The sequence below is a fragment of the Panthera tigris genome, chromosome D3, assembly GCF_018350195.1.
Source record: "Panthera tigris isolate Pti1 chromosome D3, P.tigris_Pti1_mat1.1, whole genome shotgun sequence".
Classification (NCBI taxonomy): Eukaryota; Metazoa; Chordata; class Mammalia; order Carnivora; family Felidae; genus Panthera; species Panthera tigris.
The window spans coordinates 26,609,094-26,620,040 of record NC_056671.1 but is presented as its reverse complement, the minus strand read 5'-3'; the positions used below and the strand labels follow the sequence as shown (position 1 = coordinate 26,620,040).

At 52.8% G+C, this 10,947-nt stretch overlaps 1 protein-coding gene across 1 annotated transcript in view; it reads left to right on the top strand.

Moving 5' to 3' along the window:
• The window catches only part of MYO18B (myosin XVIIIB), a 242,094-nt gene that overhangs the window by 199,488 nt on the left and 31,659 nt on the right, over positions 1-10,947 (top strand). Inside the window, exon 39 of the mRNA XM_042961553.1 lies at positions 4,777-4,907. Coding sequence (XP_042817487.1) covers positions 4,777-4,907 — 131 coding nt within the window. The remainder of the gene's footprint in view (positions 1-4,776; positions 4,908-10,947) is intronic.

Genomic DNA, 10,947 nt, shown 5'->3' with positions numbered 1-10,947 from the left:
CACCAGCAATACAGATAGATGAGGTCCCTGCGAGAATGTTGAACTCCGTAGAAGTTAGGACTTAGCCTGCATCACTTGTGCGTAGATCAGGGCTGGCACACAGTAGGTGCTCGATAACTGTTTAGTGAATGAATGAAAGGTATATAAACATACATATACATACATGTAATGAATATATCATACATGTATATAATATCTATGTTGTGTGTTATTACAGTGTGTATATGGCTCGATTGCAGCCATAGATGAACGTGGGCATATTTGCCAGTGGGTTTCTGCCGTATACGTCTAACTATCTGAATAGTTCCATATCCTAATTTCTCCCCCAACTTCTTCACGCTTCAAGCCTCCAAAGAGAGATAAAAACAGAGAAGACCGGCTTCATGCTTGGCCTCCAAACACAACCCCATGTGCACATGGTGGTCCCAGTCCAATCCCAAGCACTGTTAGTCAGATGTTGTGGAGAATGGAAGAAGGTCCCAGGCTCCCAGACGCGAGAGAGGGTGCCTCCCCGGTGCCCCCTTCTTGCGTGTCCCCTGTATGTCTCCCGAGGGGTCTCCGGCGGGGGCATTGTTTTGTCTGCCCCAGGGACACTGTTTGGGGTACCGCATCCATTGTCCTAATGACTTGGTCTCTGCAATCAGCAGACGCTATTTGTCTTCCAAGTTGAAGCAGGAAAGGTTTGCTGATTACTGATGGCACATACTCTAGACTTCCCCAAACCGTCTCCTTGGGGTGTTCCCGCTGAGTCTGATGTGACTCCCCCGGGCCCCGTCCTTGGTCCACAGATACCCTTATCTACGGAGGGTTTTCTTTTGTTGTTGTTGTTTTATTATTGGAGAGAGACAGAGGCGGCGCAAGCAGGGGAGGGGCAGGGAGAGGGAGGGAGAGAGAACCCCAAGCAGGATCCACGCTGCTGGTGCAGAGCCCGACACGGGGCCCGAACCCATGAAACTGTGAGGTCATGACCTGAGCAGAAAGTCGGACACTTAATGGACTGAGCCACCCCAGGCATCCCTATAGATGGTTTTGCTCACAGCTCTCCTCGCTCTATCTGGTTACATCATCCCCTCCGCTGCCCTTGCTTTTCACCCACATCCTTCCTCTGCAGGGCACTGAAAATCCCTTGGAGCCAGAGTCCTTGCTCACCCGTGACCTTGGCAAACCTCAGCAATGCTCCCCCCCACTCCGGTCACTCCTCGTTCTCCTCTAAGAATTAAATGATAGCAGTGCCAGCGTTGGCCAAGCCTTTCCTCTCTGGAGATCAGAGAGGTTGAGTAACATGCTCCAGGTCACACAGCCAGTGAATGGCAGAGCTAGGATTTGAACCCCAGCACCCTGGGTCCAGAGGCCACTTTGTCTTTCATGATATTACAGATATGCTTCTTCTCAGTGCCTCCTCTCCTCTGCCCACCTGCTTAGTCCCAGCCCAGAGTCACCCACCCCTGAGATGACAGTGCCTGCCCACCAGGAGGCTCCGGGAGGGTTCCGTGTGACATTGCATGGGCACAGCTGACCCAGGCACAGCTGGGAGGGGACCTCTGTGCTCCCTTCTCATCCCTGAGGCTCATGAGGCATAAAGAGCTGTTACTGAGAAACCCAAGACCTGGCCGCCCGTCTCGGCTTTGTCCTCTGCCGGCTGCATGGCCATTCCACTGTTCCCGCCTCACTTTCCCAATCTCCCAAATAAACATTCACCACATGCCCAAAACGGCCCAGCCGTGGCCCTTGCGCAGCCTCTCCGTGTCTTACAAAGACACAGGTGCCCCGTCGCCTGGGAGAAGGTGGTCGATTCTGTCGCCCCCGGGAAGGGGCTGAGCTCGGAAGCCACAGGGACTTCGCGCCCAGCCAGTTCTCTGGGTGCCGTTAGGAGCTGACGTGTGGGCGTCCAGAGGCAGGTACCTCCTCAGCCATCCCACGCTGTGTGTTATTTCCTCTGACAGCCCACTGGCCTCCTGCCCGGTGGGGGAGGGGGGTGCCCTGCCTCGGACGGTCTCTCACCTTGTCAGCACCAAGATGGGGATTTCACAGCTGGCGGCTTCGATCAACTGCAATGCATTTCCAGCTCCTTGTCACCCCCCCCCGACCGCCTCTCTCCACGCCGCTTCTCCTCTGCTCAGCCCTTGGGCTTCTCAGTTTTTGCCTTTTCTCTCTCTGTCTGTCTGTCTCTCTCTCTCGTTAAAATTGGAAAACCTCAAAATCGGATGAAAGGCACAGACTCACAATAAGCAGAAATGGCCGAGCCACTCTGCAAAGGACAGCTGTGCATGTCCCCATAATTGGGGAGCAGCCCCTGCTCCTCCCTGACTTTCGCCGGGGGTGTGCACAGGTAGCCCCAGAAAGATCATTGCCCTGGGAGCGGGGCAAAAGCAGTCTTTAAATCCAGGCTCTGACTGTTAAATACTGAGAACAAACTGAGGGTTGATGGGGGGTGGGAGGGAGGGGAGGGTGGGTGATGGGTATTGAGGAGGGCACCTTTTGGGATGAGCACTGGGTGTTGTATGGAAACCAATTTGACAATAAAATTCATATATTAAAAAATAAAATAAAATAAAATAAAAAAATCCAGGCTCTGTACCTTACTTCCCTGAATGCCTTCACTGGCCTCCATTTCTTCATCTAAGAAACAAAGGCAACAATCCCAGGCTCAGAGAGGGGCTGTAAACTGTTTGAGGTTGCACAGCTAGTGAGTTAAATGGGCAGCCGGGGACTGTGCTTAGGTCTGACCCTAAATCTTTATATTTTGCCCCCTTCCACGCCCTCAGCGGTTGGTATAGATGTGTGCCTTAAAACAACAGTCGACAAGGGACACCTGGGTGGCTCAGTCGGTTAGGTGTCTGACTTCGTCTCAGGTCATGATCCCAGGGTCCACGAGTTCGAGCCCCGCGTCAGGCTCTGTGCTGACAGCTCGGAGCCTGGAGCCTGCTTCGGATTCGCTGTCTCCCCCTCTCTGCCCCTCCCCTGCTCACACTCTTAATGTCTCAAAAATAAACAAACGTTATTGTGAAAAAATTTCTTAAAGTCGGCAAATAATCCTTAAATAATATTAGAACAGCTTAAAAGAAACATTTTATCTATAATACCCACTCCCTTCATCCTCATCCTGTAAATACTACCAACTTCCTAAGTGTTTTTCCAACTGCGTGCGTGTTATTTGCAGACTGCTAGGGACACAATATTCCTCCGTTCTATTCCGTTTGCGTGCCTTCATTCTGCAGAAGCATTCCATGCTGCCACAGCCCTTATTTCCAACGGGAATGTCTAAGAGCGTCAAGGTGGTACACCGTGATCCCCCTACCGATCCCCAGTTGTTGGCTGATGAGGCTGCTTTCAGCTTCTCCCCATCCTCAACACCACCGCTCGAAGCATCCTCCCCTACAGACCTCCCTCTGCCTTTGATTGACTCCCCCTGGGCTTACCTGCTGGCAGGTGAGATTCTGGGTTTAACCCGAGGTTTCTCAGGGACACTGTGGACATTTGGGCGAGGTAATGCTCTGTGGAGGCAGCTGTCCTGTGCATTATAGGATGTTGGGCATTATCCCTGTAAGGTGCCAGTGACACACACACACACACACACACACACACACACACCAAGGTGTGACGGCCAAAAATGTCTCTAGGCACTGCTCAGTGAGTGTCTCCTGGGGGGAGCGCAAAATCACCCTTACTTGCTAATCATTGCAATTAAAGGGTAGGGGTGGGTGAAATCTGTGGGTGAAACCTGTTGCCAATGGAAGTCAGAGGTTTTCCCGAGTCTGGACAGAATCCGATTAGGGCAGGGTCGGAGGGGGAAGAGATGAGCCCACAGAGGAGATGGCAGATGCGCAGAGCTGGAGTTCCAGCACTGCCATTAAGCCTTTGCTTCCTGGGCCTCAGTTTCTCATCTGCGAAATGGGAGCAATGATAGCCATCCGCCAGGCTTCTGAGCAGGGAGGGAGGTCCTGAGGGTAAGACGCTCAGCACAGTGCCAGGCACAGAAGGATCTTAGTAAATGGCAGTGGGGTGCTCTGGGACGAGCCCCGTTGGCTTGTCAATTTTTGTCTTTGCACCCTCTGAGGACAGCACGGCGGAGTGGAAAGGGCACCGTTCTTTTTAAAAAAGTGTATTTATTTTGAGAGAGAGAGAGAGAGAGCACTCGAGTGGGCTAGGGGCAGAGAGAGTAAGAGAACCCGAAGCAGGCTCTGCCCTGGCAGCACAGAGCCTGACCTGCGGCTGGACCTCACGAACCGTGAGATCATGACCTGAGCTGAGATCAAGAGTTGGACGCTTAACCTCCTGAGCCACCCAGGCGCCCCGCGAACCATTCTTGTCTGCTCCCCAGCCGACATCAATCTCCCACTCCAGATCCATCCCTGAGGCAGACTCAGCTTCCTGAACCAGCTTCGGTGACTGTTCTGGGAAACATTAATTGGTTCATACATTTGCTCATCCATCCAAGGTGTAGTGCCTGGTGCAAAATGGGTGGTGCAGGTTCCGAGCGTGGCTCTGGGGTCAGACACGCTGGGCTCAGAACCCCAGTGTGGATGAATGAGCGCTGTCCATGGGCCACGCCCCAGTGGCCCCCCAAATGCCCCTGCCCTCTATAAAATTCAAAGCATCTCTCTGAGGGTCCATAAGCCCATCTGTGCAGAGAGCGTACCTCAAGGGGTGCCCACCATGTACTAGGTGCTCAGTGAACACTTGACTCAGCCCAGCGTGTGTCTCCTCCCCAGAAGCTCTGGCAGGTGTGTGGGTTCTTGCCCAAGGCCAACGTGCGCTTGTGGTCTCTGCCTCCAGGAGAAGCACGTGGAGGACCTCTCGGCAGTGAGACAGACCCTCCAGACAGACCTGGAGACGTCCATCCGGCGGATTGCCGACCTGCAGGCAGCCTTGGAGGAGCTGGCATCCAGCGACAGTGACACGGAGAGGTAACCTACGGGGGGTGGGGGGCAGGCGCAGCGGGGTGCAGCAGGTGGCCTGCGGCCCTGGGGTGCCCTGCAGCCTTCGGTAGATGGAACTCCTTGTCTCGGGTCCTCCGGGGGCCGCATCTGCGGGGACACCCGGATGCATCTCATGGTGGGAGGGACGACCGGCTGGCTCCCGTGAGGAGGGGCAGGACGCTTGCTTCCTCTCCAGTGTCAGCATCTCCTTGTTGCCACCGAAACCGCCTGGCCCAGCTTTCCAAGACTTAGGGGAGGTGACCCTGGGAAGTGTCTGCAGAGTGGGCTCCAGTTTGTAATCGTGGCCAGTGACGCGTCCAAGCTGGGCCCAGTCCCCTCACGCGTCAAGTGGACGTAATACTTTGAACCGACCATGTGAAATGGCCAGTTGTTGACCACTCTTGACCTGCAGATTGGCATTCCGTGGACTCAGCCCTCTGCCTACCTGGTAGGATCGTCAGAGTCAAATGAGGTACCAGATGGACATCGCTTAGAACCCGGCACACAGGCTGTAAGGGTGTGTACTGTGTTTGTGCCCAGAAATGGGCATCGCTTCACAAAGGCAACGACTGATTCGAGGATGCAAAATTAGCCAGCTGGTGATAGGCAAGGCCTCTCAAGTTCAGTGTCGGGGCTTCTCTCCTTTCTCGGAAGACAGGTTGCTTCCTACCATCTCCATTCAAGTCTCGAGCTGCTGCAGGCCAGGGGTACCCCGGGTGGCCACATGGGCCCAGGCTGTTGAGCCCCTGCAGGAGGCCCATAGCGTCCTGTTCCCCAAAGCTGCCTTTGCAACCTTGGCATTGTCACCTCTCTGGAACCCACAGCTGCCTGTCTGGCTGCAGCCTCTCTGTCCCCATCCCAGCCTCTGTCGCAAAGCCTGGGCAGCAGGGAGAGATTTTCTTTGCGATTGCTTTGGGAAGAAACAGGTGCCTTAACCTAACCTTCAGAGGCGGTGCCCTCCTTACACACCCCTGTGTGGGCTGCGTCGGCCCCTGGTCCCTCTTGGGCTTTGTCTCTGTGGGGGATGGCATGCGTTGCAGCCACAACAATCAACGATCAGACCATGGAGTGCAACCCTCTCCACTCTCGTGAGGACCCTGGGGAAGGTCAGGGTCGCACAGCAAATTAGGTGCTGCAAAACCTGGGGCTGCTGAGTTTCCCATCCTAGACCTTTGCCTATCACACCCCTCTTAATAGGGTGAAGCAGGAGCCAGCTGCTGACCTGCAGGAGGTGCGGGCATGAGCTGGGCAATGAGGGAAGGAAGCAGTGGCGTGAGTCAGCTGAGGTCTAGCCAGTGGGGAGAGCCCGTAGAGCTGACCATGCCTTGTTAAGGGGGAAAAGAAAGCCCAGAAGGAAACACACCAACATTCTGGTGCAAGGCATTGCTGGTGACCTAAATTTTGATTTGCTTCAAGCGTATTTACATATTCTAAAGTTTCTGCAGTGAACATACCCAGTCCTCGCTGTACTAGGTAGGTTCCTCTTTGAGGAGATTTTGCTCCTATAAGTTACAGACTTGATATGCCTGATTTTATTTATTTATTATTAACATTTATTTATTTTTTTTTAACATTTATTTATTTTTGAGACAGAGAGAGACAGAGCATGAACAGGGGAGGGTCAGAGAGAGGGAGACACAGAATCTGAAACAGGCTCCAGGCTCCGAGAGGTCAGCACAAGGCCCGACGCGGGGCTCGAACCCACGGACCGTGAGATCATGACCTGAGCCGAAGTCGGCCGCTTAGCCGACTGAGCCACCCAGGCGCCCCACAGGTTTTCGTTTTAATTTCAGGATAGTCAGCATACGGCGGTAGGTTAGTTTCAGGTGTACCATGTAGTGATTCCACAATTCCATGCATTACTCCGTGTTCGTCATGACAAGTGTGCTCTTGATCCCCATCACCTGTTTCCCCCATCCACCCCCACCCCCCTGCCCTCCGGCACTGGCCAGTTTCTTCCTCATATTTCAGCATCTGTCTTTTGGTTTGGGTGTGTCTCTTCCCCCCCCCCCCCGACCTTTGCTCATTTGTTTTGGTTCTTCAGTTCCACAGATGAGTGAAATCACACGGCACTTGTCTTCCTCTGCCAGACTGACTTCGCTTTGCATTATACTCTCTAGCACCATCCGTGTCATTGCAAATGGCAAGATTTCATTCTTTTTTTATGGCTGAGGAATAGTCCACTGTGTATATATGCCACTTCTTCTTTCCCCATTTATCAATCGATGGACACTCGGGCCGCTTCGATAATTTGGCAGTTACAGATAATGCTGCTATGAATACATGTATCCTTTCAAATTAACGTTTTCGTATTCTTTGGGTAAATACCCAGTAGTGCGATTCCTGGATCGTACGGTAGTTGATTTTTAAGTTTCCGAGGATTTTTAAGTTTCCGTTTTCCAAGGTGGCCGCACCAGTTTGCATTCCCGCCCACAGTGCAAGAGGGGTCCTTTTTCTCCACATCCTCGCCAACCTTTGTTTGTGTCTGTGATTTTGGCCACTCTGACAGGGGTGAGGTGATCCCTCGCCGTGGTTTTGATTTGCATTGCCCCGATGATCAGTGATGTTAAGCATCTTTTCATGTGGCTGTTGGCCATCTGTAGGTCTTCTTTTATTTTTAATTTTTAAAAATGTTTTTATTTATTTTTGAGACAGAGAGACAGAGCATGAGCAGGGAAGGGGCAGAGAGAGGGGGAGACACAGAATCCGAAGCAGGCTCCAGGCTCCGAGCTGTCAGCACAGAGCCCGATGCAGGGCTCGAACTCACGGACCATGAGATCATGACCTGAGCTGAAGTCGGACGCTCAACCGACTGAGCCACCCAGGCGCCCCTGTAGGTCTTCTTTAGAGAAATGTCTGTGAACATCTTCTGCCCACTTTTAATTGGATTAGTTGGTTTGGGGTGTTAAGATAGCTTTTCTAATAAATGAAAGCTATCAGCAGAACAAATGAAAGTTATAAAAATAACCAAATTGGAAAGAGGCACAGGGTGTGGGCGCTTGCAGGTGTGGGTATAGGCTGGGCAGAGGTATGACAGGAAGCAAGGAGCCTGGGAAGCAAGATCCTGGTGGCAAGGTCATAGAGGGTCACAGACATCACTCCAGTCTCAGCTTAGAGGGGATCCTTCGGAGTCTTAAAGGGACCCTGCCCTCACCCTCATCTTGATAGGAGGCACGCTTATCTCTTTCTGTTCCGGGTGAAAAGCCTCATGCTCACCTTCTGTCCCGATCCTACTTTTCTGAGGTCCCCGGGAATCCCATCTGAACCCCAGCTTCCTGTCTGCATTTTCACGGCCTTGGGTCTCAGCGAGACTCCATCCTGACTCTCTGCCCCGTTAACTTGGAATTGAACTAGACACAGAGCAGAGATCTGACCAGTGGCACAAGAATGGGGCGGGGGGACACTGGGGGGAAATTGCCCACAAAGAAGTCTCAACACATTTCGAAGAATTCATGTGGCACAAACCTTGTTCTCTGGTCACACTGCCATTGAAATGATTATCGGCAGTGAACGGCAGTCGGTGCCTTGCCAGGCTGCAGAGACAACATCCGGAGCAGAGCCCCAGCTCCTACCTGGGTGCCAGCTTCTCCTCCTCTTCCCCCATCCTGACGGCTCCACGGTGTACTTCCTTCTTAATTGTCTCGTCTCCCGGGGTACGAGTTTTGGATGGGAGCCCGAGGGATTCGTCGAAGTACCTCTCCAAACTGAGCTCTCAATTAGGATTCACACCCACCGGGTGGAGAGAGAGAAACAGCGTGTGTGTGTGTGTGTGTGTGTGTGTGTGTGGTGCTTCCGCTGGAGGTAAGGTTCTTTAAGAGACTTGTTCAAATTATGAAAAGTCACATTTCCCCGTGTTGGGAATTCATTCTGAGTGTAACAGGCCTTCCAGGCTGGAAACGTGGTTACGTGCTCGGAAAGCCAGGCTGCCCATGTGGCAGCGTTGACTCCCGTGCCTTTCTGCACTCGGGCTCTGCCTTGTGACTTCAGCGGTGGCGTCAGCCTTCTCGGATGAATGGGGGAAATGCTTTAAGCTGTTCCCCCGCGGCCTGGTGCAAGCTGATTACTCCTGGAGGGAGAGATGTGTCAGCTGACGGCCCCATCTATTCCTGGGGCTATCCCAGGGTCTGTAGCTACTCACCTTTCTGGGGTCTGGCGGGGGGGGGGGGGGGTGGGAGAGGGGGAGGGGGAGGGGAGAAAGTGTGGTGAGGTCGATGGATGACCTCTGACTCCTAGGTCAGCTGAGAGTGTGTCACAATTCCAGTTGGCCCAGTCAGAGACCAGTGCTCTAGAAAGGTGCCTTCCATTGCTGTGTTGTGTGTGACTTGTATGTTTCTCAGCCTGGGTAAAATTAGGCCGCAGTGAGAAAAGTGGGAAGATGTGGGTCGCACCAAAGATTGCAGCTCCCGCCACGGGCACAATTTTGAGTTAATTTATTTATTAGGGGTCCCGGGCTCCAGCCAGACTGTTAAAAAGATGCAGAGTCAGAGCCTCTCTCCATTATTCTGAGAAGGTTGATGCCCCATTCCCAAGCACAGCATGGCTCCCTACTGCAGGATAGCACACGTTCAAATGATGCCACGGAGGCCATCTGGCTTTCCGAGCGTCCTTCTAGCTTGGGAGGACTGGATCCCCCAGCCAGGTGGGTACTCTTTGCTGAGGACCCGCTTTGTGTCAGCCTGCACAACCTACTTGTTTTGTAGACATTGTCTCCCAACTTTTGAGGCTGGTACCCAGTTTGTGGATGAGGACACTGGAGTTTGAGAAGTCGAGGAGCCGGCTTGGGCTCAGGCAGCAAGTGCAGGGGCCGCGATGATTTCCAGCCGGACCCCACCCCCCACACTCCTGATAAGCAAATTCTGCTGTCGTGTTCAACAGACCCCTTCTTCCCCCTTTCTCTTGTCACGGTCCTTGTTCTCCACCCAGTAACTGGCCTGTCACTCTGGTGGACGCGTGTCTGTGTCACTGGGACCTGGGGCCAATGCATTCACGTGTTACTTCCCAGGCAGTGTGTGCGTTTAGACTGGAGTTGTCTGACGGAGACTCTCGCTGAAGGACCACAACAGAAAACATCTAATTAATTATCTTGCTTAGCAGCAAGCCCCTGTCCACAAATGCTTGGCACAAGTTCTTTAAAAGCCATGTGCACCAATGTGAGAGAAAGAGCCCCCGGTAAGTCAGGAGACAGGGTTCTGTCCAGGCTGCACCGCCAAATAGATGCGGACCAGGTCTCCTGCCCTTCCTGGGCCTCTGTTTGCCTAGCCAACACGTTAAAATCATCATCATCATCACCACCACCAGCAATATTCACCTTCTTCGTTAAGATAGGAGGTACGTTGGGATGCCTGGGTGGCTCAGTCTGCTGGGCGTCCGACTCTCGATTTGGGCTCGGGTCATGATCTCAGAGTTTGTGGGTTCGAGCCCTGCAGTGGGTTCTGTGCTGACAGTAGGGGGAGCTTGCTTGGGAATCTCCCTCTCTCCCTCTCTTTCTGCCCCTCCCCACTCATGCTCACTCTCGCTCTCTCAAAACAAATAAACATTAAAAAAAAAAAGACAGGGGGTGCAGTAAAAAATACAGTGCCATTTTGGAACTTGGAGCACAGAGACTCTTTCTTCATAGGATAAAAGGGTCAGTGGGTTTCAAACTCCCTCTCAAGTAGAACCCCACCCCTTTTTATTTTGTATACCAACACAAAGACCTGGAGAAAATTCTAACTTAGGATGGAGTGCAGAAAGAAATGAAGGTTCGGGGTCAAGCCTCCCTACTTGGTCTCTCTCCCGGACCCCTTGGACGCCCCTGTGAGGTCTCCAAGAATGCAAAGGCTCTGTAGACTGTGGTGTACAAACTCCAGTATCTACCAGGACCAATAATCCACGGCTTATAAAAAGTCAACCTGGTGGCGATTTCTACCCATCTGGTTCAATGAGTCTCAGGATCACGCAGAACAAAATAGCCTGCTTCAGCCTGAAAGCCTTTCCCCTCCCCCTCCTTCCAAGCTGCAGACCACCCCAGAACGAAGCTGTTAAGTGC